This window comes from Rattus norvegicus, chromosome 14, assembly GCF_036323735.1.
Source record: "Rattus norvegicus strain BN/NHsdMcwi chromosome 14, GRCr8, whole genome shotgun sequence".
Taxonomy (NCBI): Eukaryota; Metazoa; Chordata; class Mammalia; order Rodentia; family Muridae; genus Rattus; species Rattus norvegicus.
In genome coordinates, this window is record NC_086032.1 from 13,049,224 (window position 1) to 13,076,744 (window position 27,521).

At 45.3% G+C, this 27,521-nt stretch overlaps 1 protein-coding gene across 4 annotated transcripts in view; it reads right to left on the bottom strand.

Annotated features, from left to right (window-relative positions):
• The window catches only part of Anxa3 (annexin A3), a 54,004-nt gene that overhangs the window by 17,549 nt on the left and 8,934 nt on the right, over positions 1–27,521 (bottom strand). For all 4 annotated transcript variants that reach the window (NM_012823.2, XM_006250696.5, XM_039091632.2 and 1 more), the window contains 8 exons: positions 19,480–19,567; positions 17,998–18,092; positions 14,368–14,481; positions 10,237–10,327; positions 5,781–5,860; positions 2,544–2,600; positions 1,732–1,825; positions 174–269 (listed from right to left, as the gene is read on the bottom strand). In NM_012823.2, the coding sequence (NP_036955.2) occupies positions 174–269; positions 1,732–1,825; positions 2,544–2,600; positions 5,781–5,860; positions 10,237–10,327; positions 14,368–14,481; positions 17,998–18,092; positions 19,480–19,567 (715 nt within the window). The remainder of the gene's footprint in view (positions 1–173; positions 270–1,731; positions 1,826–2,543; positions 2,601–5,780; positions 5,861–10,236; positions 10,328–14,367; positions 14,482–17,997; positions 18,093–19,479; positions 19,568–27,521) is intronic.

Sequence of the window (27,521 nt, forward strand, 5' to 3'; positions counted from 1 at the left end):
ATATTGTTATGTGTTATGACATATTTGTGTTAGACAAATTTGTTTGTGTTATGGACTGCTGAGGGCTGTAGGAGCAAACAGATGGATTAGTCCAGATTCTCATAATTAGCTCACCTTGACACGGACTTCAAAGAAGTACAGACAGTTCCACTTATTAACACTCAAGGGCTTACCTACGGCCAGCAGCAGGTCTTCAAAATGCCCAGATAATTCTCCTTTAATGCTGTCCTCAATGTCCTTCTGACTAATGTTTCTGTACTCATCAAATGCTAAAAAATAGCACCATAAAAATATTTAAAGCATCCCAGAGGGCCACACTGGAATATATTTCACATTTAAAAATGTAAGATACAGCAGATCAACGAGCAAGCTCAGAACCTCAGTGGCCATCAAAAGTTGAGCACAGTGAAGGCTGAACTCCTTAGGCCATTTCTTCGGTGATCTCCCTTCCCCCTTCCAGCTTGAAGCAGTTAAAAGAGCTTGAGATGTTCTGCGACAAATAACTCATCTGTTTTAAAACTATAGAAGTTCTAGGAAGCAGTGCTGTGGTAGGCGGTTGGAAGTGCTTTATGTGCTGCAGAGCATTAATGGGAAGATTTCTTAAAACATTTTTAATATTAGTTTTATGTAGTATGTGTATACGTGTGTGTGCGTGCACACACACGTGCACACACGCACACACGTGCAAAGCTCAGAGGACAACTTATAGGAGGGAGTTTTCTCCTTCTGCCACATGGGTTCCTAGGAACAAACTCAGGTAGTCAAGCTTGGTGGCCCACGTTTACTAGCCCCGTCTTGGATGGTTTGGATTTTCCTGTGCAGAGGGAGTCATTCTCTGAGGCAGGATGGCCCACTTGACACCTGCCAGAAGCCACCCGTATATCTTGATCAGTTTACTTATGTCATCATGTGCACACGATTTCATAAGCCAAGTGCAATTTTTTTTCAGTGAGGTTTTAGTTACAGCTCTTTTGTTTTGAGATAGGGTCTCACACATGCAGACCTAGCTGGCATAGAACTTGAAGACATCCTCCTACCTCTGCTAGGAGTAAAGATACGGGCCATCCAATACATTTTGAAAACAAAGAAAATTTGCAAGGATGTAGATAAAACCACCAACTTACACTGTACATAAAAATTGCTGTCAGAGTTAAAGAAGCACATTTCAAAATTAAAAGTCACAGCAACACCCCTCTGGTTTCTCAGCTCAGCATAAGGTTGGTCCTGCATTGCAGCTGTTCTCTAAACTGGCACCTGGCAGCCACTGTCAGAACATGGTTCCACTGGATGGAGCTCTGGGTGCTTCTAGAACAGCTCAGAGAGTTCCCTGAGTGAGAGGCTGGGTGGGACTCAATCAGGGGTCTCAGAAGAAGAGCTGGTTCTTCCCCCCACCTTCATTTCCCTTCATATCAGATTGAAGCCACTGTTCACACCATTAATCAATCAGCAAAGCCAGTAGGGCAATGCCTGACTTTTCCAGAAGGTAGCGAGGCAGGAAGAGCTAGTGTGGAAGCCTGGCAATCAGCTCTTGCTCTCCTCAGGATTGCCTCTGTCTTCCTCATCTAGAGCTACTTACAGGGTAGGTACCCTACTAAGTCTTCAGGGCAAAACGGAATAGAATGTCTAGAGTTGAAATGCGACTTCTCCCTTTGGTCTCTAAAGATGTTTCTACATAAACTACAAAGACCTTTGCAAAAGCAACACAGAGCCAAGAAGACTCGTCATGCGTACTCAGTTTCAGCTGCGGAAAGCTCCGTAGACACAGGATCTCGGTGAATTTGTCTTCATCCGTGCCCCATTTTTTCTCACCAGCATCGTAGAGGGTCTGTTGACAGACGGAAGAAGCCCTGTGTCATCGCAAATGCAAGTCTTTCTCTATTTGAGGGGATGGAATGGGAGGAGTGGGAGTTTTACTTGATTTTAGAGGCCACGAAAATCATGTCAGAACCTTTCACTTTTAGAAGACTTCAAATCTGAAGGTCAAATGCAGGACCCAGAGGAGGGAATGTGGATACTTGACACCACAGTGGCAGGCAGAGGCTGGGCTGGATGACATGTGTCTCCAGGCTTTGCTTCAGACAGGACAGGAGAGGACAGGGCCAGGGCAGAGCCATTGGTGGTGGTGGTGATGGTGGTGGTGGTGGTGGTGGTGATGGTGGTGGTGGTGGTGGTGGTGGTGGTGGTGATGGTGGTGGTTGTGGGGGTGGTGGTGGTGATGGTGGTGGTAATGGTGGTGGTGGTGGTGGTGGTGGTGGTGGTGGTGATGGTGGTGGTGGTGGTGGTGGAGGTGGTGGTGGTGGTGATTGTGGTGGTGGTGGTGATGGTGATGGTGGTGGTTGTGGAAGTGGTGGTGGTGGTGGTGGTGGTGGTGGTGATGGTAGTGGTGGTGGTGGTGGTGGTGGTGGTGGTGGTAGTGGTGGTGGTGGTGGTGGTGGTGGTGATGGTGGTGATTGTGGAGGTGGTGATGGTGGTGGTGGTGGTGATGGTGGTGGTTGTGGAGGTGGTGCGTATGTAAAAGAGACATTCTCCTGGCTGTTACTCACCTGGGCATCTTTTTTGGCCAGATGTTCATCCACTTTCAGGCTTTCGTCTCTTCCACCCTAGAGCCGCAGAGAAGAGAAAAGCAGGGTCAGCCCTTCGGGACACAGTTCTCCACCCACCAGCTCATCTTGGCAGGTTTTCCCATGCAGACCACAGAGCTCCGAGACTGTGTCTGCCATCGATGGTCAGGGTAGCAGGGCACACAATCTAGGGTCTCAACCTCGCCTGGAAACTCAAAGGCGTTAGAATGGAAAGATAGGACAAGGACAGAAAGTATTCACAAACTGTGTTTGATAAAAGACAAATAGTCAAAAACTATAAAGAATATAAGGAGAAGATAACAAACAACCCGACTTTAAAAGAGAGTGTAAGCGATCCAAGGAGACTTCTCACAAAGAAGATGCACAGACAGCAAGAAAACACGGAGAGATGGTTGTCATCCTGTCCCTGGGGACTATAAATTAAAGCAGGATCTGCTAACACAATTAAACTCCAAAACACTGAGAACTCCAAATGCTGGGAAGGAGCACGATAGGAACGCTACCTTCATTGCTAATGCAAAATGGTGCACGGACTCGGAGAGAACGCCCAGCACTTGCTTACACTGCTAGGCCTGTTCTTACAGTGTGGTCCAGCAATTATGCTCTTTGACCTTTATCTAAGGGAGATGGACTCGTGTCCATACAAAACCTTGCACAGAAGTATTTAACTGAATTTTATTTATAACCGACAAAGCTTTGAAGCAACCAGGATGCCCTTCAACTTGATAAAACAGTTTATAGGACAAAATATTATTCAATAAAAGTAGGCACAAGGTGACCAGTTAGTTGTGAAAAAAAATATATGGAGAAACATCACAGGCACATGCAATAATCCATTATGTTGGTAAAACGATATGCTTTTCTTATATCACAAAGCAGTTGTCTCTGGGAACAGGACTGACCCTCCAAGTTCAGGCTCAAGCCTGTTTATGCCATGGGACCTCCAAATGCCCCTGTTCTGGGTCAGGTTGGCTCCCTGACTCTGTAAGCGAGAGAAGGCAGCACAGTTAGCAGCTGAGAATGCTAAAACACGCTGTCCCTGAGAACAGCTAAGAAGTGAGCTATCTCCCTCTGCGGTGACAACTGTTTATCAGATTATGATGTCATAATATTACAATGTCTATGGTAGAAAAGAGAAGGCTGAACCTCACTATAGAGAAAATACTGCCCTGCCCGGAACTGAGCAGGGCATCCAGTCATTTCTGCTAGATGGTTATAAGTGCTGGTCTGATGATGATCTCTATGTCTGCTACTCACTGATGGTTCCTTTATTTGGACGCCTCACCGGCAGGCACACCGCGCTCAGCCTGTGACTCTCTCTCATCACTGGGCAAGCTCTGTTCAACGGTGTTTCCTCAGCTCCTGCTGGACCTTTGGAATCACCGGTTTGAGGCTACCTTTGGTTACTCGCTCAGCTGGGATACTGCAGTGGTCTGTGCTGGATGCAGTCAGTGGCCCCATTTGATGGGCCCCCATTCTATCTTTTGGCAGCTACTTCTGTTAGTTCTTTTACTTTTGCTTGCTGTAAGACACTCACTCATTCAAACAACCTAAAGCGCAGCTCTCCTAAGTCACTGACGACTGGACACTACACAAGAGGCAAACTTGGCGCACAAAAATAAGGGTTGTTTCTGTGGGAGAGGGAAAAGGGTGATGTAAATAGACAGAAGACAGACTTCCTGGAGAAGTGGAACCATTCTGCATGAAACTGTAAAGGATTTGTTAAAATCCATCGAACATTTCTACACAGCCAGCACCTCTTCTTCTCTCCTAGTCTTCCCAGCACTTCAGGGGGTTAATGTCTACCTAAAGTGCACTTTGACAGGTATGAGCATGGATTCCTGAAAGCTTAAAAGTCACTTGTTCCGGTTCAGAAAGCCATTAGGCAGCAGGAGGGTCCAGCTATGCTGGATCCAAAACCAGCCCTGGAGTGCTCTCCGTCCTGTGTACAGTGGGTGAGCTCCTGTCAAACACACAGGAAGTGCACCGGGATACACACTGCCGAGGCCACGTCTGCTGCTGCCCCTCACATGTCTGGGGTTTTCCGACTCCACCTTTCTGAGGTTTTCAGCAGTTAAAGCACCTGAAGCTATAATGAGGCTGCACTATTTCCAAGCGGCCTAATGCGTCACTTTTCAAACGCTGCCTCAGCCGACACGCTGTGCCTCTTGGGATTTTCCTACCCATCAGGAGCTGTGTAAATCAGCCGCAAGAAGTCGGCGAGACGGGGCTTTCATCACGTCCTCTCTTATTCAAGCCTGTGAATAAATCTCATCCTTGACTTTACCGCCTTGGTTTTTTTTTTTTTTTAATGCGTGTGGGTATTTAGTGTGCATGTGTGCCTGTACATGCATACCTGGGACCCATACAAACGTGCCTGCAGACAGACTGTGAGACAACATGTGAATGTGAGACTCCAGACCTCGGTTCTCCAAAGAGCACACAGTCAGTACTCTAACTGCTAAGCCACTTCTCCAGCCCTGAAGTTAGCATCTTTAAAAAAATACATATTATTTATTACTATTAGTGTGTATGCGCTTGGTGGGAGCACACAGTGCAAGTGTGGAGGTCAGAGGGTTGCCTCACGGAGGCCAGTCTCTCTCCACTTTTCTGTGGGTTTCAGGAATTGGACTCTGGTTGCCAGAGTTATTGGCAGATGCCTGTACCTGATGCAGCTCCCTGCCTGGTCTCCTGATGTCACTGAAATCATAAACCTTCCAAGGAAAGCGAGCAATGGCCTCGCATGCTCACACAGTGTCACTTCCAAGGTACCAGGGGACAGTCTTGTATTTCCCACCCCCCTGGATTTACCACCCAGTTCTGAGAATAGTCCTATGTCTTCTTCTCACTTAACTTAAGTAACCTAAGTACCCTTGGGAGCCCAGAAGAATTCTGCGCGTTCTAAAGATGCACGCATTGTGGAAAATGAGCAATTGTGAGTTTAGGTGGGCGGTGCATACCGTGAATCTCGCTGGAAACACTTGTAATCTGTAGACCGATCTGAGCCAACCATGACCTTTTGTTGTGGTTATGTCACCACCTAGCCTTCTGTGATCTTGGTTAAATGTTTTATTGATGACTGCAGTGCAAATGTCATGTGAACAAATCATTTCACAGAAAATGACCTGTCTCGTGGTCGTAGGTTCTGTTAACTCCCTGAAAGCGAGGGGAAGCAAATAATAAACAACGAAACCTTACATCTGCCAAAGTCAGCAGAGCTTTCCGGAAGTCTCCAGACGTTTCAGAGCTAATGTCATCTCTGAGATTCTTCTTATATGCTGAAACCAAATGAGAACACGATTAGTCCTGAGGAACTAAAACAGACCGCTGCAGAGCAGAGGGCAGTGACCGAGTGTCCCCTCTGTTTGACTTCCTGATGCTCTGCTGGTGTGGGATGGAGGCATTGCTCTGTGTGTTGTGAGAGGCAAACAGGAAACATGGTGGTTCTGGGTTGAATGGTGGTTCATTCTGACAGTGGCTCTGAGGAATACTCAAGACAGGAATCTACCAGTTGGCTTTACGTTTCCACATTTATTCCTCCTTCACATGAAGAGTCCTAACCCTCAGCAAAGGTATTTCAAACAGGCTGAAGCTGTGCTCCTGGTGTCCCCTGAGCTGGGTGCAGCCCAGTTACTAAATTCTTGATCACATGTGGGTAGGCATGAATGAGTTTGCTGGGGAATCTACTCAAAGGGATGAGCCACGGCCACCGTTGTGACTTCTGTGTGGATGGAGGCCCAAGGATTAGATGCTGTCTGTCACTGTGAAGGATGGGGCCTGAGTCTTTGAAAGTTTTGAGATGCCAGACATAGAATTGTCAATCTCCCAACCTCTACATAGAAAAGAATTAAATACTGATAGTGTGTAAGCCTCTGCTATTGTTCAGTTTTATTGAATCTAACCTTCATCTTAAGAAATCATCTTGAGAAATACTTCGAGATCATGTTAATATTGCTAAAAAATAAGGTTTGAGGGTTGGGGATTTAGCTCAGTGGTAGAGTGCTTGCCTAGCAAGCTCAAGGCCCTGGGTTCGGTCCCCAGCTCTGGAAAAAAAAAGACCAAAATTAAGGAATGAAAAGTGACCAATGCCAGCTTTGTGTTCACATATTCTAGTATACACTATGCTAGTTAATATACTACACACTATACTATGCACCAGTATACACTATACTAGTATACACATACACTAGTATACACTAGTTGTAGTCCCTTTTGCATGGCAAGTGGTAAACTGTGCTCATTTTTACTTTTATTCTTATTTTAACGGTTTATTTATTTTCTTCCATGTGTGTAAGTGTTTTGCCTGCATGCAGGTAAATGTACTACGTATGTGCCTGTTTCTGACAGAAGTCAGAAGAGGGGTCAAGCCTCCCTGGAACTGAAGTTACATTATTATGATCCACCATGACTGAGTCTGGGCCCCTTGTAAGAGCTGCAAATTCTCTTAACCTCTGAGCCGTTCCTTCAGCTTTGATATTTACTCTTAATATTTCATAGCGTTGGGGATTGAGGCCAGGGCCTTGTGCTTGTTAGGCGAGAGGACTACCACTGAGCACAGTTCCTGTCCCACCTACTCAACTTCTCTGGAAGTAGGGATTTTCTTGCTGGTAATACATATCTGGATGGAGGGGACACCAGGTGCCAATATGAAACCCATCTACACTCATTTCAGAAACTTCATATAAACTTTCCGCATGGGTAGCCATCTTTAAATCAATAGAAGACAATTACAGAAAGTGACGGCTCACATCAAAGCAAAAATATCCTCAGCACAACTTAATGACTCTCTTTAATGAAATCTTATTTTTGAAGAAATTCGTACAAAGAAAAGATGCCAGAGATATAAACTGTTTATCACAATGGTGATAATTTATCGCCTACCCATTGTAATATTGTTGTCCCACCCTACACTATCTAGAGAAGGAAGTTTAATCTAAAAACAAGTCAAAAGTAGTTTGTGATTTTAAAATTATCTAGCGTAGACTAAATATTCATGCCACGAAGTCTCCTCTGGCTTCAGTCTTCACCACATATTTTGCAGGAAGTTGGATTATTAAAAAAACGAAAATGCACATGGTAGACAAAGGAAGGGTAGACATGGTGACTGGCCAATGCATGCATGTAGGCAAACATGATAATAAAAGACATCGAGATGTACAACCGATAGGTACCAATAATTACAGCAAAAAGGAAATAGGCAAAAATGGTTCCAATACAGTTGACAAGTGCTTTGTGCACTTTGAATCACATCAGGGTAAAGGAAAAAGGAGGGTGTTACAATAGGAAGGAGGCTGAACTAGGACTTAAGAGTTCTTGATCCCTCTTTGGCATTCTTTCATACACCAGTAACCTTAGAATCCTGGGGGAAAGCTCAGTTCCTAGCTGGTTATTTAGACTATCGTGTTATTGTACAGATGGGACAACTCATGGCTTTTATGAAGGCCAAGTTGATGACATCCTTTGATAGATTCTTATGTATGGGTCACGATTTCACATTATAAGGTTCTGTAGTAGTCTTCAAGTACTTAGTACCCACAGTAACTTTCTACCCTTTATTAATTCATTTATGCAAGTGTTTTGTACCCACAATAACTTTCTACCCTTTATTACATCTCTCTCTCTCTCTCTCTCTCTCTCTCTCTCTCTTTGTGTGTGTGTGTGTGTGTGTGTGTGTGTGTGTGTGTGTGTGTGTATGCATACATGAATGTGTGCATGTCACAGCCCATGCCCTGGGGCCCGAGGACAACTTTTAGAGTAAGTTCTCTTTTTCTAACATGTGGGTCCCTAGAATTTAAACCACAGTTCTAGGCTTGGAGGGAAGTGCCTTTACCCACTGGAGTCATCTTAAAAGCCCAGAAAACTTAAATATTCTAAACACAAATTATGTACCCATCTGTGCCTTGTATTAACCAGTTCTCTCATCTACTTCAGATTCAAATGCTTCCTGCCAAGGTTCTACCTGGGAGTGAGCGGGGACCAGAGGCAGGGAGGAGAAAGAAATGCATGTTGCCTCCTGCCTTTGCTGTACGTTCCGCCCTGAGAGGCAGCTGTGACCTCTGTAGCAAGCTCCAGACAACAGAGGCACCAGCTCCAGACAGGCAAGATTCTCCTAGAAATCTGAACGCTTCCTTGGAGTTTCTGGGGTACCAACACCAGGCAGGTGGTTTCCTCCTCCCGAACTTAGAGTTTCAGATAACCCTAACTCCTGTGGCACGAACATAACTTTGGAAGTACTGGATGTAGTACCATCTCTCTTCCATTTCTGCTCCTTTCCCATTTTCCCAAAGTATTGGTGCAGTTATCTCCACTGAACTCTGTTAGAGTGCCTGGCGCTGTTGGTGTTTTTCTGACTCCACCCTAATAATAGTCACCTATTATTTACGTGTCTATCATTTAATGAGAATTTCTAAAAATAATAACCTTTCTAATACCCATCTAGGGCCCAGGATTTTTGCGTGGGCTTTTACTGCAAAAGTAGACCTCCCGGAGATGCATAGAAAACATGGCAATGTCGAGGTCCTTAGAGAACTTTGTGGATGTCGTGTAATTCAGAATTGAGTTGCTATTTGGTCTTTGGTCTCTCTCTCTCTCTCTCTCTCTCTCTCTCTCTCTCTCTCTCTCTCTCTTTCTCTCTCTCTCTCTGGTAATTGAGCCTCTTATTCACAGTATTGTTCTGAGTTTTACTAACAAGATGACCAAGAACAGAAAGCAGTAAGATTTGACAGACCAGCCCTGAGATTAGAGTCATTAGTCATCCCCACCTCTAAGGACAGGCTATGGGCTGAGCTCAATCCCACGGACAATGACTCAGTCAACCATATGTCAGTGACAAACACTGATAAAAAACAGTGCTGCTGATATTCAAGTGGGTGTGGTAACATTGCAATTGCGTATTAATGTACCGTTAGGGAAGAAGCTTCAGATTGGAGCTCTCAGACTCCCCCCCACCTTGTGTGTGTGTGTGTGTGTGTGTGTGTGTGTGTGTGTGTGTGTCTGTCTGTCTGTCTGTCTGTCTGTCTTGTCCTTAGGCTGTCCATGAGTTACTTCCTTTATAACAAAACTGTCATTGGGAGCACTGCAGCTTCTTGACTTCTGCTTGTCTTCTACTGAGCTACTGAACCTGAGAGTGCAGGGAAAATCCTGGATTACAGGCAATTGTTTAGCAGTATGTGTGGCCTGGGAATGTCTGAGCTTGTGTCAGAGCCTGAACTGTGTGGCTGAGACTCACCTATGAGGTCATACCACCCCTGAGAAGGGGGACTTTCTAATTTTTGCACAGCTAACAGACATCAGCTCTAAATGGCTTACCAAACTTCCCACACCCAAAATGAGTCTGGGTGGTTTTTAACTTAAAATAGAAGTACACAATGATTTGAGACTCTGATATTGATGGAAATGGTTGATTCAATTAAGTGGATGTTGAGGGAACAGCCCTCTGAAGCAAGGGTGCTATAAACGCAAAATCATAACACCACTGTCATGTGGCAGATCACATGCTAACTTACCCTGACAATGCACAGCTCATGGTAGGATGCATCTTTCTTTCCCTACTTCCTGCCTTCTCAAGATGCTTATGATAGGCAAGATGCAAAGAGAACCAACCTGGCTCACGCACACGAGATCAGTGGTAAAGGCGAGAAGAAAACAAGGTTACCTGTATAATAGGCCTGCGAGATCTCCTTCATCTGCCTGCTTGTCCTGGTTGTTAAGATTTCAATCAGGGTGTCTTCATCTGTGCCCATGCCCTGACAAAGGAAAAAGAAATCTTATCTTTAGAGCACTTAAAAAATTAATTTCATGCTTTTCAGTCTTAATATCTCATTTTGTACGGATGGAAGGACAGCTCTAAGTAAATCAGTCTAATACCCCATATTACTCTACACTACGTTTCTGATTTTTCCATGCATTTTAGAATTAAAATAACAAGTCAACTGGAGTAAACCGACATCAGATTTCCCAAGAAAGTACCCCATTCTACCGTGAAAATAGTCAATAATTCTAGGGAGGAAGAGTATAGGGGAAAATTGACCTCGTCATTAAAGATGGGAAGTGATGTTCTAAGAGGATTAGCCCAGGAAGCTGATGTAGCACTCTGTTTAGAAAGGGCTCTGTAGCAATTTTGAATGCATTCATTCTTGCATCTCTGGGCAGGGTTGGTCAGCTCTCAGTAAATGTTGCCATGGGCCTTGCTGGCTCAGAGCCCAGCTACCTCTGAGCCTCAATTATATCAGGGTCACTCATGACTCACCTTGTGGAGCTGTCTGCAGTACAACTTGATCAAATAAAGCCAATGAAACCTATAAACAGATTCAACTGTGGCCGGGATGCCTGCCACCGAATCCATCCACACAACTAAAGTCTAACCAATGGATGTGTGTAGAATAATCATAGGCAGGCAAGCGCTAGGCATGCCCTTATAGAGAGGCTGTAAAACCTTCCTTATCCTTTGTGCTTTTTAGATGAGTAGGGTCATGTTGGGGATTGGTTCTAATGCTTGCATTCAATTGGGAATCTGTGTTCAAATGCTAAAGGTCCTTGTCCCCAGTTGGTTTTTGATTGATCAATAAAGATGCCAGCAGCCAATGGTTGAGCAAGGGAAATGGGGCAGGACTCTTAAGAGTTGCATGGACTAGGACACAGGCGGGGGTGGGGTGGAGGATAGCCAGGATGAAGAGGGGGATAGAAGAGGAGAGAGGCAATAGAGAGCAAGCCAATGGGCCATGTAAGAATTCTGGTAAGTGGTCACTGGCCACTTCCCCAATTGGGCCTGGGGTAGCAGGGAGTGCCCGGCCTTTGAGGTAGTAGCCAAGGCATTTTAATAATAAGCTAATGTGTGTTCGTCTTCCACTCGTGGATCCAAGGATAGCTCCTAAGTGGGTGTGAGCATTCAGTCTGCTGGGAGCTGAAGCAGTGAAGCACCAAACTCACTGTCAACTTTAGCCAAGTAGTAGAACCCAGGGGCTAAAGATGGGAGAGCCTGAGACCGAAGGGTCCTTGACAATGAGACTATCACATCCTCAGCCTGGAATCCTTACTGTGGATTTCTTCGGAACCAAAGAGAACATCTTCTAATACTTGTTGGTGAATCCGATCCTAAGAATTGCTCCTGTTAAGATGTCCCCATACGGAAGTGGTTGATACACACTGCTCACATGTCGCTCTGAGACTATGAGCCACAAAGGGGGTTATTGGCTAACAGCCTCCAACCGCCACACCTTTGGGTCCGCCTGAGTTCCTGACGAGGATCTGCTCCTCCAGGCTGCTCCTGGTACCCAACAGAGCACAGACGGGTGAGATACCAGAGCTGGGCTCGTCCTGCCCAGCACGAGACTCTTTTCGTATGCCACTACCGCCTGCCATGCTTTCTCAGAGATGTGCCATGTTCTGGGCTATTCCTTGAGGGTCAAAACCTTAATGCAGCTTAGAGCTAACATTTTCCCCCCTGTTCTATCTCTTGGTCCTTTCAAGGCATTTCCCACAGCAAAATCTTCTGCGTATCAGCTTGCATCCACCCACCTGCTGCTCAGATGCCCAAGACCTTTCCAGAAGGAGTAATCTTTCCAGAAGCGTCTTGTTGTGGATGGGAGGCCATTGTCTGGTCTGTGTTCAGACCCAGACCCCCTCCACTTCTCCACAAGTCGGTTAAGCGCCTATTTCACTTCAGACTTTGACGCAGGATTTAAAAAAAGGAAGACTACAATTGGTGAGGCCCCTCTTCGTGATGAAGACTCACATCTTGATTATAAGGGGGTGGGGGAGACAGAGAAATGTACCTTTAAAAAAGGGGGCGGGGAGAGCACTTTCGATGTCGATGAGAGAAATTTTAAAAACTTAAATTGGTTCTTTCTGTAATTGGCAGCCCACAGAAATGGCTCGTTTTTCACTCGCTCCAGAAAAATCACACGGAATCAAAGTCCAGAGAGAGGTTCAAATCTTAAAGATCCCTGTCAGGCTGCCTGGCGCGCATCTGCCTTCTAAGTGTGTGGGAGACGCTGAGCTGTGTCTGGATGCTTGTGAGTCCAACAGTTGGAAAGTGAAGCTGGAGGATCACGAGTTCAAGGCCACTTGGCCTACACAGTGAGACCTTGATTTGCTTTGTCCTGTTTTTTGTTTGTTTTTAAAGGGAACCATCCCATCGCTCCAGCGTTCGGAATGAGATAGACATGTCCAGGAAGGAGTGGAGAGAGACAAACTCGGTGGCCCAAAAGGTGAGTTGAGATTTTGCTACGCACATTTGGAAGTACAGAGCGTACGCTGGGATTCGGATTCTGAGGGTCGCTTCTCCGATTATTCAGCAGATCCAGCTGAACTAAGTGCCAGACTCCCCTAGACTCCCAGAGTTCACGGGGTCGGGTTATCTTATACCTGAGCTGCCCTGCATTGGGATGACCCTCACTGAAAATGAGCAAACTGTTCCTATGCCAGAAGAAGCAGCTGCACGGAAGAAAAAGGGTATCCCAGAAAAAAAAAAACATTCCAAATACTTTTGTCATAGGGTAAACTCATCATAAAGTGGACACAAGTGAAAGTTACACAAAAGAGACCGTAACAGTAAAGTCGAGTATATGAATGTGTAATGTCTGCAGAGAAGGAATTGAGATAGAACATCGTGGATGAAGACTTCAACACAAGGTCGCTCCGGACACTCAGGAAGTGGAGATGAGGCCAGTGAGGCAAGCTCTGCTGAATGGGGACGGGAGGGGTGTGATATTCAGCTCTGTGTGTCAGCTGGGTCAGGTGACAGTCTCTGGCCATGCGGTCAGAGGCTAATCCGTGTGTTGCTGGGAAGGTGAATTATGACTGGAATTAAAGCCCATTATCAATTGGTTTTAAGTGGGATACCCTTTAAATACTCTGCTCTGGGCCCATTTCATTCTGTCCAGAGGCCATAGGAGTAAAGGCCAGGCTTCCCTAAAGAAAAGGCTGGGCCCGAGGGTAGCAGCTTCAGAGACTGCTGACGGCTCCGGTCTTCCCTGACCACCTGCCCTGAGACGGTGGGCTTACCACCCAGACTCACAAGGCATACATCGTTCCTTACAGGAAATCTCTTCGTCTTTATGTCCTGCCTAATAGCTCCATTTCTCTGGGGGAATTCTGACTGGAAGAATTGAAAACAAAATCATAGACAGACACAGACCAGACTCTGATGGGTGAGGAAGGTGATAAGAAGTCTGGGGTTTAAGTGTTCACTGGAGAATTGGGGAAGTGAATCACATCACCTCACTTGAAAACATCTTTTTAAAAGTAACCTTGGCCATCCCTTAGAGAATAGTTCCAGAATGGGCAGCAATGGAGATGAAGAGACCTGCTTAGGGTACTGATACAGTGTAACCAAGAGATGCAGGTGGCTGCCATAGAGCAGAAGCCCTGGATGGAGATACCGGCTTCCATCTTGAGGCTCTCTGGGATGTGCTAGACGCAGTAGACTTTAGAACAGAGCACACAGATTTGGGGAAACGTGTGGGGGTTTTGAAAGAAAACAAGGGGCTAAAATTAATAATTAAAATTAATTAATTAAGGCGTAGGGCCTAAATAATGGATGGATGGTGGCATTTACAGTCAATCAGAGAAAAGAAAGAGAGACCAAGTAGTCGAGAACCAGAAATCACGACCACCCATGCAGCCCAGGGACATCTGGGCTCCCGGTTACCCAGGGCTCCCCGGAATCACCCCTCCCTTTAAAGAGGACAATAAAAATGGCGTCCATGCCCAGCAAGTCTGAGGCGGGTGCCCTGAGAGTTCCCTAACTGACAGTGGAATCTGGGGAACACCAAGACCTTCTTACCCTCATGGATTTCTTCAGTTGCTTGGCATCAAACACGGCCGGTGCAGTAATAAGAGCCACCATGACATGCTCAAAGTGGCCAGAGAGATCACCCTTCAAGTCAGCTTTCAGCGCCTAAAATAAAAAACGCAAGGAGGAAATCATGAAATAGGTCTCTTTTCTCTTCCTCAGCAGCTGCCTAGGGAAAGAGAAACACAAGCGTAAAGACGAGGTGAAAGCTCGCTCACCCGTAGGGAATGGCAGGAATGCTGAGATTATCTCAGTGGATATTAATCTTCGTTTTACGAGGATTCCACAATGCCCAGCCTTACAGAGACTTCTGCAAAGCCCGAAGGAATCTTTATAACTGCACCAGAATGCCATTCTTCCAAGTACCCTGGTCACTACACATCATACACGCATACCAAACCATCACGCCATACCCCACAAATATGCAACAACTAGAATAATAACCGATAAATAGAAAAACAGAATGAATGAGTTTCTTAGGTCCTTGGTACTCTCGGTGCCCAGAGTAGGGAAGGAAGAGAGAGGGTCTTGCTTGTAAACACTCTCTGTTAAAGTGCCTTGTGTCTCAAAGACACCACTGGGCTCCAAAGAGAAAGGGGAGGACAGTGGCTGGTCAGTCTCCTTTTCTGGATCCTAGACATTTCAAGCAGGACCCTATACATTTCAAGCAGGACATTTCAAAGAGTCCTTTGGGACTGTTTTCACACATTACATAAGAAATCTGTCTTTCTCTCTCTCATCTAAGGGTGGGGACATGGCTTCTATTTCCAATATGCAAAGGAAGTTTTATTTTCAGGCCTGGTAGAGAGGCTGGCAACCTCTCAGGCGGTTCTAATGATACAGACCATCACCGCCACCATCACCGTCACCACCACCACCACCACCACCACCGTCACCACCGTCACCTCCACCACCACCGTCACCACCACCGTCACTGTCACTGTCACCACCCACCAGGGACACAGTGGGTCCTGAGATGGAGCCATGCATCACCCTCTGTGCTTTAACGGCATCAGGGTTCTTCCGGGTTCAAATGCTACTACATCCTGCTGCCGTCTGTCCTTAACCCAATGGCAAAGAATTCTCACTTCACGTCCTCTCATTCCATCACACAATGAGACATGGCTGTTTGCCCTGTGCCTCAACTGGGTCTCCACACGTCACAGTGCCCTAAAAGGCCAATGGACCATCCATGTCACCTACATGTATGTGAGGGGGTTCCGGCCCAGATGCTTGGCAGTTCATTTCAATAGGGGCTGAAGGGCACCTGATCCACACTAGACATTTAGCAGCTGTGCTACAGTGCTTATGCCCAGGATGATCATGCTAATAAGACAATTAAGGTGTTCAAAGATAAAGTACGACATTATTGTACAGTGTAATGAGTGTGTGATAAAGGAGTCTGGGTGCCTGGGCGTCTAGAGAACACTCAGGGGTGATGTCTGAACTGACTCTGATGCTACCTGTTTGGACTCCTTCCTTCCCAATACTTCATGACCCACAGTAGCCAAAACAATCTTTCCATCCCCTTTGTTGTGCTGGGGATGGAGCACAGAGCCCTAGAAAGGTCGGGGAAGTTCTGTACCATTAAGCTAAATCCAGGCTCCCAAGTAATCTTTCAATACTAAAAAAACTGGGCGATATAGTTCCCTGCTTACATACTTCCAAGACTCCCTGTTGTAGAATAAAATCAAGACTGTGCACAAGGACATAGCAGGGGTACTCACCCTTCCTAATGCTGAGACCCTTTAGGACAGATCCTCACGTTGTGGTGGCCCGCAGCCATAAAACTACTTCACTGCTACGTCACAACTGTAATTTTGCTACTGTTGTGAATCGTAATGACCGTATTTTGGAGTTGGAGGCTTGTGTAAGGGGTCGAGACCCACAGGTTGAGAACCGCTAACATAGCGCTCAAGTTAAGCCCAGTAACATGCGTCCATCTGTAGTCTCCGCACTGGGAGAGATGCTGATGCTGAGGTAGGCGGATCCTTTGAATACAGGAGCTCAAGACCAGACTGGCACCATGGCAAAACCCCAGGGCAAAACCCACAAATAAAAAGCATTTAGTAGTCAGGCACAGTGATGCCCCCCTGTTTATTTCTAGCTGCCTGGGAGACGAGGGTGGGACCATCATTTGAGCTAGGCTGAGGGACACAGTGATACCTGAAGTATTTTTTAAGAAGCTCCAACATTACACGGCTACCTCCTCTGTCCCATCAATGCCACCACCCTCCTGCTATACTGGGGTTCTATCTTTCCCATACGTCCACCTGCTCAGACCTTACATTTGTTCTCCCCTCTGCCTGCCTTGTGCATCTGTGTAGCAGGTCAGAACACATCACCGATTGTCCTAGCACCCAGTCAGGTAGCAGCACCCTGCTGACATCACTCCCTCACCACAGTCAGGGAGACCACTGATCACTCTCCATCACGTCACCCGATTTACATATTTATCACACTCGCAATGACTGAACTTGTAATTATGTTTCTGATAGGAGGCTAGGCTAGCCCCACAGGAGATGGGAGGAACTGCCTCTCCTACCAGACTCCAGCAGAGAACACTATTCAACAAAGAGACAGCAAACAAATTGCATGTTGATGACAGTCCTGTTCTTATGTAGCTATTTTCTGACACTTAGTGGGTTTTCATATGTTCTGTTTTCTGAGCCTATACTTAGATAAGCTATTTTAAAATTAAAAGGGAAATTAAAGGTTATCTAAGGCTATTTTCTCAGGTAGCTGGCCAGATCATTCTTTGTTGGGAGGACTGTTCTTCATATGACATGATACTTACATATATACATACATATTTATATACTACATAATACATGACACAGTATTTCTAACCTCTACACATTGGAAGTTACAATCACCTTCTACGTCCCATTCTGACTTGGGGTTATGAAAATATCTCTCCTGGGACTAGGGACACGTCTCAGTTGGTAGAGTACCTGCCTAGCGTTCATAAAGGCCTGGGTTTGGTCCTCAGTACCACATAATCCAGACCTAGTGATGCCTGACTATAATCCCAACACTTAGAGTTGAACATGGGGAGTTCAGAATAATCCTCAGCTACTTTGTGAGTTCCAGGCCAGTCTATGCTACATGAGATCCTGTCTCAAAAAAGGAAAGGTAAATCCCCCTTCGTGCCAAGTGTGTTCTGGGGAGGGGACTCATCGATGGCTTAGAGCCATTGCTCTAAAAGCAACGCCACGCCCCTTTAATTCCACCCCTCATGCTGTGGTGACCCAACCATTAAATTATTTCCTTGCTACTTTATAACTGCAATTTTACTACTATTATGAACCATAATGTAAATATCTGATATGTAACCCCTATGAACGGGTCATTTGACCCGCAACGGGGTCATGACCCACAGGCTGAGAACCACTGCCCTAAAGCACCATTCTTCATTCCACATCGAGGAAGCAGAAGCCTCAAACCATTGAGATGGTGAGAGCCAAAACCTGGACCAAGATTCCTGGCTCTTGAGCAGAGGCACAGGGCAACTTCTGCCACACTCGGTCTAAAGCCAGAGTTCTGTGAATGGTGCTCAGAGAAAGAGCTGGAGCCCGGGGTGGCTGTCTCTTCACGGCCTGCCGTGTTCATGGATGATACCTGTTCATATGCCTCTTGATACTGCTTGACAATCAGCTGCCGCTGTGCGTTCGACCGCTCCGTCAGAATGTTGATGAGAGTTTTCTCGTCAGTTCCTAAATGGGAACAAAGATATTCTGTGGGCCAAGGATTCTCCTTATCTGTTTCAAACAGCAGAATCCAGGGTCCAAAACAAGCACAGACAGGGAAGCACTTAAACTTTTGGTTTCCAGCTTCTTGCTGGGTTAGAACCCGCGTGTTTGCCCGTTTGTTACTTGGTTTGTTTTTGAAAAGGAAATTTACTTGGGTGATTTGAGGGCTGGAAAAATGAAAGCTCGCCAATCCTTCCTCTTTCCCATGTATACGGAGAAGAACCCAAAGAACTGTGCTGAGACAATCAAATATCCATTTGAGGTAAAATGAAGTTAGAGATCTCTGAATGTCCCTCCCACATGTCAATTCCACGTAGACTGACGGTCCAATCAAAAAGCAAAATTTCTAAACGTAGGAGGAAAATGCAGAAGAGCTTTACGATTAAAATGGTACAGCAGAGGCGAATCCTAGGAAAGATATTACTAAGCTTGATGTTGCTCATGTTAAAACTGGATGAAATAAACATTAGTAGATACCTTTGGGGAGGGGGGTGGGAGCAGGAACCGGGAGATGGACCGGGAGGAGGAGGGTGTTTCTGTGGCTTGAGATTTAATTTAGAAAAGTTCATCTCCAGGCCCGAGAGTACTACTAATTTTTATAATCAGTTTGGGGGCAAACTTTCTAGTTTAAAAATAAGCATTCTGGTAATCTCCACCCAGGACTCACAACTCCTGTCATGTCCTCGAGAAATACTAGCAAGTGTGTACAATGAAGTCTAAGCGGGAATATTCACCAAGGACTTTTACACGGTAATAGAAAAGAGTTATAGGCAATTTGAATGTTTCATCAACATTTCCAGTTTATGATATAATATACAATTGACTGCTGTGCAGCTAAAATTAATGACCCAGAGCTAAACATATCAGCACGAATAAATCTCAAAAACATTATGTTAAGAGGTTAAAAACAATCAGCCAAACAAGGGATGGTGCCCCTCTCTGGTTTTACCGGTGGAAACTATAGAAACTAGTATTGGACTTACGTATGTAGCTGTGGTATTGGAAGTCCATTAAGTGTAAAGTCTAATTTAGAAAGGTGATTCTCTCTAGGAAATGGGGTGACATAAAACCTAGGACGACCGGTCAGGGACTGTATCTGTCATGATTTGTGATTATGATGGTGACAGCCAGTCAAAGGAGCTGTGGCAGTGTTGGTGAGATTTAATTGAGTAAGCATTACAAATGCTTTATTTCCTGAGACTTGGCTCCCATGCACTTCTTCATTGCTTGGCACTAAAACAACCCCCGACAACTTCTCTAATTCGGGATCCAAATTGGGCCACCAGGTTTTTTAGACGGGGACTTTCCTAGCTTGCCAACACCGATAGGGGAACTGCAAAGTTCCACTCACCAATTCCTTTGATTGCTTTCCGGATAGCTTCGGCATCCACTGATGGGTTAAAGCCTGGATAATTGTTTATGGTCCCTCGAGGTCCAACCTAGAAGGACAGTTCCACTAGTTCAAAACCGCACTTTTATTTATAATATAGTTACGTACACTCAACTGTGTATCTTACACAGTCATGGATGAAATTTTGTAAAAGTGTTTATGCTTCTTTTTTTTTTTTTAAATTTCACTGCCTTCAGTCGACTCTGTGTGACTAAATGATGGCTCACTGGACCAGGCCTGCACACAGCCCACAGACAGCATGCTCAGAGGATCCTATCAGAGGTCTTGTACTGGAACACTTCTAGAGAAGATCCCGGCGGCTTTGAATTTGCATACTAAATACCTGGATAAAATGCTTTTTTAGTTGTTAGAAGCACAGAGCAGAACACTTCCAGTGGAACAGTTCCTCTGGAAGAGCAGTAAGTGCTCTTAACTGCTGAGCCATCTCTCTAGTCCCCTTGGGCATAAGAATCTGAGAGACCTGTGGCAACCTGGTTTCTTGCTGTTCCTGGCATAGTACAAAAATCTCCCATCCCTAGACACACTTGTACTACAGCAGCAAGAGGCCTCCCAGGTGGGACAAACTGCATGTATAAAACATTGCTTCTCTAGGGCACTGAGCTGTTTCAACATCAGAGACTCTGAAGGCTGCAGGATTGAAAGTTCCTACAGACAAACTATAAGAAAACTGAAATTCTCTTCATCCACTGTATTCCCCAGTGAGGACTCTGAGCAAGCTACTCCTTAGCGCACCTCACACAGAAGCAGCTGCGGTTCGGAGATTCTGGGAATGCGTGAATCGATGTTGATCACTGTCCTTGGGGAACCCTACTCTAAAGAATTAATAAATGAAAATGCTATTAGAAACGGTTGGCCTTTATGCTCTGCTTAATGGGTGGCTCCAAGATTCTTGTCTGAGAACTCCTCTGACATACTGGAGCTTCAGGAATAGCATAGAATGTTTGTTTTAAATAGCTATATTACTAATTTTAAGCACATAAATTAGAAACATGACCATACGCTGAGAAAGAACATCCTGCAAAAGAATAAAATACCCTGAAATTGATGAAGAACTACAGGACAGCCAAAAGGATGTTGAAGATCTTCAAAATCAACACGTCCTCATGTAGTATATTCTGACCTTCTAAATAAAAATCTGTGCTGGCAACAGTGACACCTGACATTCCCCTTTTAAACGGGGCTTTCTACCCTGGTATTGAATGGTATTGACTGTGTTGTCGTGAATTAATACGGTCACATTTGCGCTCTCCTAAAGTGTCTATTTTCATGAAAGGACATTATCTTGTCACATTAACGTGAATGGAAAATTAATGTACTGGCACGGTAGAGACGAGAGCCTGCTGACTCCATAGACGAGGCGGAACAATTTGTTTCAATGTTGTCAAACATTGTTTAAAGTACTCCAAAGGAAAAAAAAATTGAAAACCAACAAGCTAGAGTGGGCCAACTCTGAAGACAATAGAAGCGATTTAATCAGCCGCTTTGACGTAATTCTTCGGAGTTCAAGGCTTAATAAACTTTATAAACTGGCAGAGACAACGGACTTCATTACCGTCCACTCCCACCTCTGAGCTCTCACACTTCCCTTACCCACCCACGCCCTCAGTTCCACGCTCTGGAAGGAAGGACCCATTAGCAGCCCTTCGCTGGGCACCTTACATGTTAACTACAGCCTACTGCAGTCCTGACTCTGTGCATGACTGACTGTGTAACCGGCATCAGGACTCAGGGAGACTGCAGAATTTGCTCTCACCCACTCAGCTAGCTGAGCCGCAGATCTGAGCGTGAACGCAGTCTGTGCTGCTCGAAGTCACCCCTGCCATTTCTGGAATCGTGTCTCTGTATCTCCCAAGGTGACATTTTTAAAATGCACGCAACCATGACCTGGATGTACTTCAGGTATCCTGGATTTTATTTTTAGGAAGCCCCGGTGCTAGGCTCTACAGTCTTAGGAAGTTCGATTTGTGTGATTCTATGCCTCGAGGATACTTAACATGGCTTCCTCTGATCCTCTGAATACAAGAAGGCAATCTGGTGGATTCTTAATGCTCATTAGATGGAGATAAAATTCCTAACCCATCACGCAGCTCCCTTTCAGGTGAAGGGTTAGATGGTAGGAACAACTTACATAATAAAAGGGTTCTTCTCCCTTTCCTTCCCTCTCTCCCTCCCCAGCATGCACACATACCCGTCAACTTGAAAGGAGCCATCGGAATCTTATTTTTATTTAGTTGTTTATTTTGCTGTGCAGGGATCAAACCCCAGGGCCCCATATATGACAACCAAGTGCTTTACTGAGTCAAAACCATGCCCCAGAACGTGGTTAATTCTGAAGTAGAATATTGAAAAGTGTTTTAGTCGCTTACATGAATAATATTATAGGATTTACTTGGTAAGACTTGGTTATCCAGGCCATCCTGCAATATTTATATGATTTATCAAAACTGATTGTAAAATAAATACTAGATAATGAACAAAAGATCATACGAACATCTTGATTTCTTCAATGATCTTCATGGGTAGATTGAAAGGTGCTAGAGGTACAGCTCAGCAGATAGGAACACTTGCTGTTCCCAAGGACCCAAAGTTCAGTTCCCAGCACACAAATCAAGTCTCACAAACATCTGTAACTCTAGTTCCAGAGGATCCAAGGCCTCCAGAGGCACCCACATTTGCATCTGTATGCCCACATGCTGACACACGGCCACCTACACATCATTAAAAGTAAGAGGACAAGGGGATGTTCAGGCCCAGAGGGACGGTTTGTCTAACAGAACTTTATTGGTTATAGGAAGGCGCCTGGACTTAAAGCCACTTACATGTGAACAAAATGCCCATGTTCTACAGCACAGCACTTTGCCAGGACTGGAGTTTAGGGAACTCTACCTCAATGGTTCTCAAAATGGCTTCCTGGATCAACTCCATAGGAATCTGCTGGAATTTCCAGAGATGTAAATCCTCAAGCCGCAGCCCACTTTCACAGAGTCCACAATGATGAGGTAGGACCCAGCATCTGGCTTCATGAGACCCTCAGTGATTGCAATGCACTACCAACATGGTGCATGTTGGTGCAATGACATAACCAACATGGCACTCCATTCTCAGTCGCCTAGAAAACTAAAGCCAGCAAGCACGACCTAAATACTGCACTGGTGGAAGCTAAGAAACTCAAGAATGAGGTATTGTTTTAGGAATGTTGATATTGACAGCCAAAGCTCTTTGGATTGCCTGTTGCACTGCAGCCTTCAGGTTTTGTCAGAGAAGACCCATTCATTGATTCTTAGTTGAGGTCGTTTCCCTAGTACCTTGGTCAGTGCTAATGGGGAACATCCCATAAACACTTGGTTTAAGCCATTTTCAAAATCATGCTTGGTCAGCGGTCTACTCTTCCCTTTTCTCAAACTTGACCTTTAAGTGCTTCGAAAAGAAAAAGGATGGCGAAACCCACCAAGAAGTAAAGAAATGAAAAGAATGAAGTGAGAAAAAAAATAGGCATTCTTTAGAGTAAGGACTGTTAGTTGTCATGTGTCTAGAGCTTTGCTAGGAACAATTTCAAGCCCACGATAAACACAGAAAGCAGGCACTTAAACCCTGAGCCCGGATGGCCAGAGAGATACTTAAAACCCTTGCCCATTGATACAACCAGATAGTCTCCCCTACTGTTCTTTTCTTCAACTTCCTAGTCTAGACTAATCATGCTTTTGAATTCTACCTATGCCAGTAGAATTTTCCTTACTTCCTAAAACCGTCCTCTGGCTAACCATAGAGCATGGAGCCCTGAAGCCAAATCACCCTCAGGGTAATTCACTGCTGTCACCTTGGCTGGCCAGTCTCACTAAACATGGCTGCACCTATTTCTTCATGGACTGTGTACCACACTAGCCATAAATTGAAGCTCTCTATTCAAGGGATGAATAAAAGAGAAACACAGGGTGCCAACTCTGTTGACATAAAACCTATTTAGAGCCAAATGCTCCAGAGACAAAATGGCAGCCACCGCGCGAGCACATTCCAAAGGTGAGGCAAAGCCATACCACGCATCACTTCATAAAGCCCCATAAAAGCCAGATCCGAAAATTAAGCCTCAAAGAAAACTCTAGGACTCAAGGGCTTTCAAAGAGCCTGGGAGAAACAATTGCTTTCCGTGCTCAATGTCAAGATACTGTGCTGGGTCATGAAGCTTTATGACACAAGGGGAAATGGAGCAGACTACGAAAGCAAAGCAGCCCAAACTTGGAAAGTGTAAGACTTTTTGTTCACTTCTTCAAGTACGAAATGGTCTTTTAAAACCAAAAGGGGTGTCCTATAAGAAGCCGTGAAGTAAAACAGTCGCATGAGGCAAGTGGCACGAGACCATGTCTTTCCTATGCCAAAGACCTAACCATTAGCCCGAAGAATGTAACTGAGATTGGCTGCTAGCCCCTTCCCCATGTCAGTCGTTGAGATAAAGTCATGGTGCACAGACGCGGGCCTCTGATCCAATATGACTAAGTAGAAGCTATCCTGTAAGAAGATAGCTTTGTGGGGTGGATGGGTGAGGAAAAAAATGAAGATAACTTTGCAAAAGCAGGCTGGCCTGCAGGTAAGGCTGTGGGTGGCTGGCCTGTGGTAAGCCTGTGGGGACATTTGCATGAGGAGTGATGAACGTGAGAGGGTCCAGATCACTGTGGGCAGTGCCACCCTTGGCTTGGTGTCCTGTGTGCCATAAGAAGGCAGGCTTAGCAGTCTAGTAAACAGTACTCCTTCATGGTTTCTGCCTCAGTTTCTGCCTCCAGGCACGCCAATCTGTGATGTACTATTACCCGGAAGTGTACAATGAAATAAGTCCTTTCCTCCTTTCAAGTGGATCTTAGTCAAGGCGTCTTATCACAGCAATAGGTACCTTAACTACAACTGGTTCCTCATTTTAATTGGGGTGCAAAGTGGATTTCAAAGATAGATCTTTCATTGAGATGTGGAAGATGAGAGGGAAGGTCCAGCATCTCCACACTCCTGAACATAGCCATGTCTCCCACCTATGTGTGAACCTGCAAGGTTAGGAAGAGCAAACACACCAGAAAGGAAAGAGTACTGGGATGTCTCCAAGTAAGAAATGGGCCATTAGGGCTACTAGAGCTCCTTGAACCCCACCTTCTGTGGCCTGGAATTCTCCCTCCTCCTTACAGTTATGACCCAGGCCCAAGATAACCTTGAAATAAGAAGTGGATGGAGCTCTGAGCTTCTCTTCCACATCAAGCCTCCCTTCAAGACCCTTGTCATGCCCTCCTGAAATACTTGTACTACTGAACGTCTTCATTAGGTCTGAAGTCTTTCTCTCCATCTTCCGGACCCCATCCTGGCTCTCGATGCTATGCTCTCTTCTGGAGGGTCTTGGCTTCCTTTTATTACTTATGAAAAGCATCATCACAGATTCTCTCATCCTGGCACTCTGCACCTTCCTTGGGATCCCAAGCGCAACTGTCTTTCCACAGGAGGAACTAGACATGAGTTTCAGTGTCCCTATCTGTCAAACCACAAGTCCCCCAGCAAAAAAAAGGGAGTGGTCAGGTGGAGAAGAGCAGCTATGCTCTAACTGTCCCCAGGAATGGATGATCACAGGTGAATTTGACCCATCTGCAGATTGCTGCTTGTAGCATTCTGCAACATTTCCACCATTAAGGATCCCCCCTCCCATGTTTCTTATGGTCCCAGGGAGTAAATCAAGGGCCTTCTGCATTGTAGGCAAGCACTTGATCACCAAGCTACGTCTCCAACAGCAAAGGTAGGTTTTTTGTGTCTGCTACAAGGTTGGCATGTTCAGAGTGTCTCATTTCGACTATCTTCATTATATTCCCATATTTCCCCAGTTTCCTAGTGACTAAAGATATAACTTACAGTCAAAGCTTCTAAGCTTCTGCTTTAAGAGAGTTCAGTTTGTGTCACTACAATTTCATTAAAGAAATAAAGGCAGGTAAGGTTTTGGAAACTCAGAGCTTTAACGTGAGTTGCACGGTGGTTCAATGAGGACATATTCAGCGTTGTCCTGGTTCTTGGCAAAGAGTTTCAAAACCCCTTGGAATTTCCTGAGAGGTAGGAGTGCCTTTGTTCTGGGCCTGAGGTCTTTGACAGCTTCAGGATGGGAGCTGGTCACCAGAAAGGTCGTGTGATTTAGATGGCTGGGGTTGGTGCCAGCTCTACCTCTTGGGAAGGAAAGGAGTCTGGATGTTGAATTCAATGATACAATAACAAGTTAATAGTTTAATCAGTCATGTCCAATTAAAACTCAGACCACTGGCTCAAGGAGATTCCCTGTTGGTGGAGATGCTAAGAATGTGCAAGCAAGGCAATGTGCTCTGATTTTACAGGGGAGGGGTATGGAGGTGTGTACACACACACACACACACACACACACACACACACACATACATACACATACACACACATGCACACTCACACACATGCACACACACATGCACAAACACATGCACACACACATGCACACAGACACACACACAAATACACACACTCACACACATGCACACACAAACACATAGATACACGCACACACACATACACTTACACACACACGCACACTCACACTCACAGACACACAGATACACACAAACACACACACAGACACAGACACACGCACACACACACATTCACACATACACATTCACACACACAGTCTTCTAACAATAATTATTTTTATTATTTTATGTGCTTGGGAGTTTTGCCTGCATATATATCTATGTACCATGTGCATGCCTGGAGCCCACAGAGGCTACAAGAGACCCCTAGATCCCTGCGTCTTGAGTTACAGACAGCTGTCATCCACCACGTGAGTGCTGGGAATTGAACCCAGGTCCTCTAGAAGAACAGCTAGTGCACATAGCCACTAAGCCTTCTCATTAGTCCTTGCTATTGTGTCTTAATGGAAAGTTATACTCCTGGAGTGGAAAGATGCTCCATGGTTCCTAGCACTCACGTTAGACAGCTTACAACCTCTTGTAACATCAGATCCACACGATTTAACACTTCCAGTCTCCCCAGACATCTGTACAGATGTTCATACACAGGCACGTGCATATAAATAAATTAAAATATGTTTTAAAAAACTTATGTTACAAGCAATTCTGTATTGTGAGGCCATATCCAAAAAGGAACTGTGAGTTCCTGGCCCTACACCAGGGTCAGACCAAACATAAACAAAGACTTAAAAAAACGTCAGAACAGAAGACAAACTGGTACAGCAAAGATTACTTATCAAAAACACTGGCAGAGATCCAACATCTTCCACTAGAACACGAAGAAACCAGCCACCCCGTCCTGCTCCTCAGTAGGAGTGCACTGAGACAGTGTCTGAGAACGTCTTCCTTGACCATATTCTGTCAGCAGGAACGTGGTCAGGGCCAGTGACACAGACTGAGGAGTTCCTTACAGACACCTAACGTAAAGTCAGATTCCTGACTGCACCACAGCAAAGAATCTTGGGACAGATCTAGTTTACACATGGACATTGGGGAGAAGGAGATGGGTGTTGGAGAAGGACAGCACGTATTCAAGTGTGAGAGTGGCCTTTTAAATAGACAGTCCTGCTTAGCATTCTCTCTCTCTCTCTCTCTCTCTCTCTCTCTCTCTCTCTCTCTCTCTCTCTCATTCCACCCACTCCCCCCAAACACAGAAGTCTGGTGGTTTCTAAGTAACATTTCAAGAGTTGTTCATTCTTCCATTTTGGTGAGCCATTAAATAGGATTTCAGATAATATGGTAAAACCATGGGCCATGTTGGCTGCATGAATGAAGTAAGGCTTTCTCTAGTAAAAGCTTTGAGATTCCCAGAAAACCCTGAGTTCCAAGGTCACACCTGCTCAGCTGTCAAGCACGGCTCCCTGCTGTTTTAACATTCTTATTTGAAACTAGCCCCGCATTAGAGGAATGTGTGTCTATACAGGCAACCTGCACAGCCAATGCTATTACTTTGTGCTGGGATTTGTGACTTTG